Source organism: Chlamydotis macqueenii, chromosome 8, assembly GCF_036417535.1.
Source record: "Chlamydotis macqueenii isolate bChlMac1 chromosome 8, bChlMac1.mat, whole genome shotgun sequence".
Taxonomy (NCBI): Eukaryota; Metazoa; Chordata; class Aves; order Otidiformes; family Otididae; genus Chlamydotis; species Chlamydotis macqueenii.
Window position 1 is genome coordinate 1,939,593 of NC_141563.1, and position 1,906 is coordinate 1,941,498.

The 1,906-nt window shown below is 44.6% G+C and overlaps 1 protein-coding gene across 1 annotated transcript; it reads right to left on the reverse strand.

The window, feature by feature from the left end:
- Positions 1-638: 638 nt before the first annotated feature.
- Positions 639-1,577, reverse strand: LOC104484820 (olfactory receptor 10AG1-like). Its single transcript, XM_010127006.2, has one exon. The coding sequence runs from the start codon at positions 1,575-1,577 to the stop codon at positions 639-641; it is 939 nt and encodes a 312-aa protein (XP_010125308.2).
- Positions 1,578-1,906: the final 329 nt, after the last annotated feature.

Sequence of the window (1,906 nt, forward strand, 5' to 3'; positions counted from 1 at the left end):
CAGATTTGCCCAGTTGGGTGGTATTGATCTGAGTAGTAAAAATCTCCAAGAACAGAAACTCCACAATGTTCCTGTGACTCCATTTCAGGGTTGGATTGTTTCCTTCATTTTTTTTTTTCCCTTTAGTCAAGTTAGTCAAGGGTTACATAACTCAGTGAAAGACATCACAAAGAGGAAGAAGAATTTGATGTCTTTTAATGTTTTTTTAGTTGATTCCACTGAGAGACACTGTGGACAAGCTGTGTGGTCTAGGTAGTGACTTCTCAAACCTGAGGGTAGTCATCTCTTCATTGGATGTGTCATTCTCTAGAGGTCTTTGACAATTGACTATGCTTTGAATATTGACTATGCTTTGACGGTTTCCTTTTAGCAGTAACTGTGTTCAGACACAGCTTGAAGTAGTTATTTGCATTAAACTATCCAGGAGGACTGAAGGTCCTCTAAAATACAAAGAATCTAGGTGGAGCATGTCATGACAGGAACACCTCAGGAGACCACTTCCCTTCTTGAAGAGGATCAAAGCCAGGCAGAACACTTGATTTTTTTTTAACCAGATAGGAGATGCCAATGATCAGGCAACAACGAACCTCACCAGGACATTTGGGACTATTTGGGACTATTTTGACTGCTCTGTTGTATCACTTTCTCCATAGGAATCTCTGCAGGGCGATTCTCACTTCTGTGTTCCTCAGACTATAGATGACAGGATTAAACACAGGGGTCACAATTGTGTAGAACAGGGCAAAGTATTTGTCAGTTTCTGCAGAGTCCCTTGACCGTCGCTTTAAGTAGACTACTGTGGCAGAGCCATAGAAGAGAGTGACCACACCAAGGTGTGAGGAGCAGGTGGAAAAGGCTTTGCGTCTCCCCAGAACTGAAGGCATTTTCAGAATCGCCTTGATAACTTTAGTGTAAGAAATGACTATGAAGCAGAAGGGAAGGATTGCAAAAAACAAGATGATGGTGTACAGTGTCACTAGGTTCCAGAAAGTGTCTGCACAAGCCAGTTCCAGCAGAGGGGGCACATCACAGAAGAAGTGGTGAAGGTCATGGGATGCACAGAAGGGCAAAGTGAACACCTGATATGTCTGTCCTACTTGCACTGGTACGACAACCATCCATGACCCCACTACCAGTCTGACACAGTGCCCTCCATTCATGGTGAGGGTATAGCGCAGGGGGTCACAGATGGCTATGTAGCGGTCATAGGCCATGGCAGCCAGGAGAAGGCACTCGGTACTGCCCAGTAAAACCAGGAAATACAGCTGGGCAGCACAGCCAAGGAAGGAGATCCTGCCATCATCCATCAGGAAACCCACCAACATTTTTGGCAGAGTGACTGATGTGTAGCAGATCTCCAGGAAGGACAAGTTCCTCAGGAAGAAGTACATGGGGCTGTGAAGGCTTGAGTCCATCACTGTGATGAGGGCAATCAGGCTGTTCCCAATGAGAACCATGAGGTAGATGATCAGGAATACCGTGAAGCACGAGCCCTGCAGGCTAGGGTGGTCAGAAAATCCCAAAAGAATGAATCCAGGTCCAGCAGTGTGGTTCTCCAAGCCTGTTCTTCCAGGCATTTTTCCTACAGAGATGAATCCAAACAACAGGCTCTTAGAGGATGCTGATGGCCTGTCCACCATTACATACAACAGCCTACAGAGAGACTACAAACATCAGCATATACGTGATTGCATATTAGATGAGTTTGACCAAGATCTGCATGGAAATTTGGAAATCTAATATGAGATTCTTGCTGCAGCAAGGTTTGTAAGGAGAGAACTGAACAGAATCCTTGAGTCAGAATGACTGGTTTTTGTCACACAGATAAAACCACCTTACCTTTTTTTTTAGGTGAGGTTTAACTACATAGAATACCTGGTGATAGGTGAGAAACAAAGGAAGACAA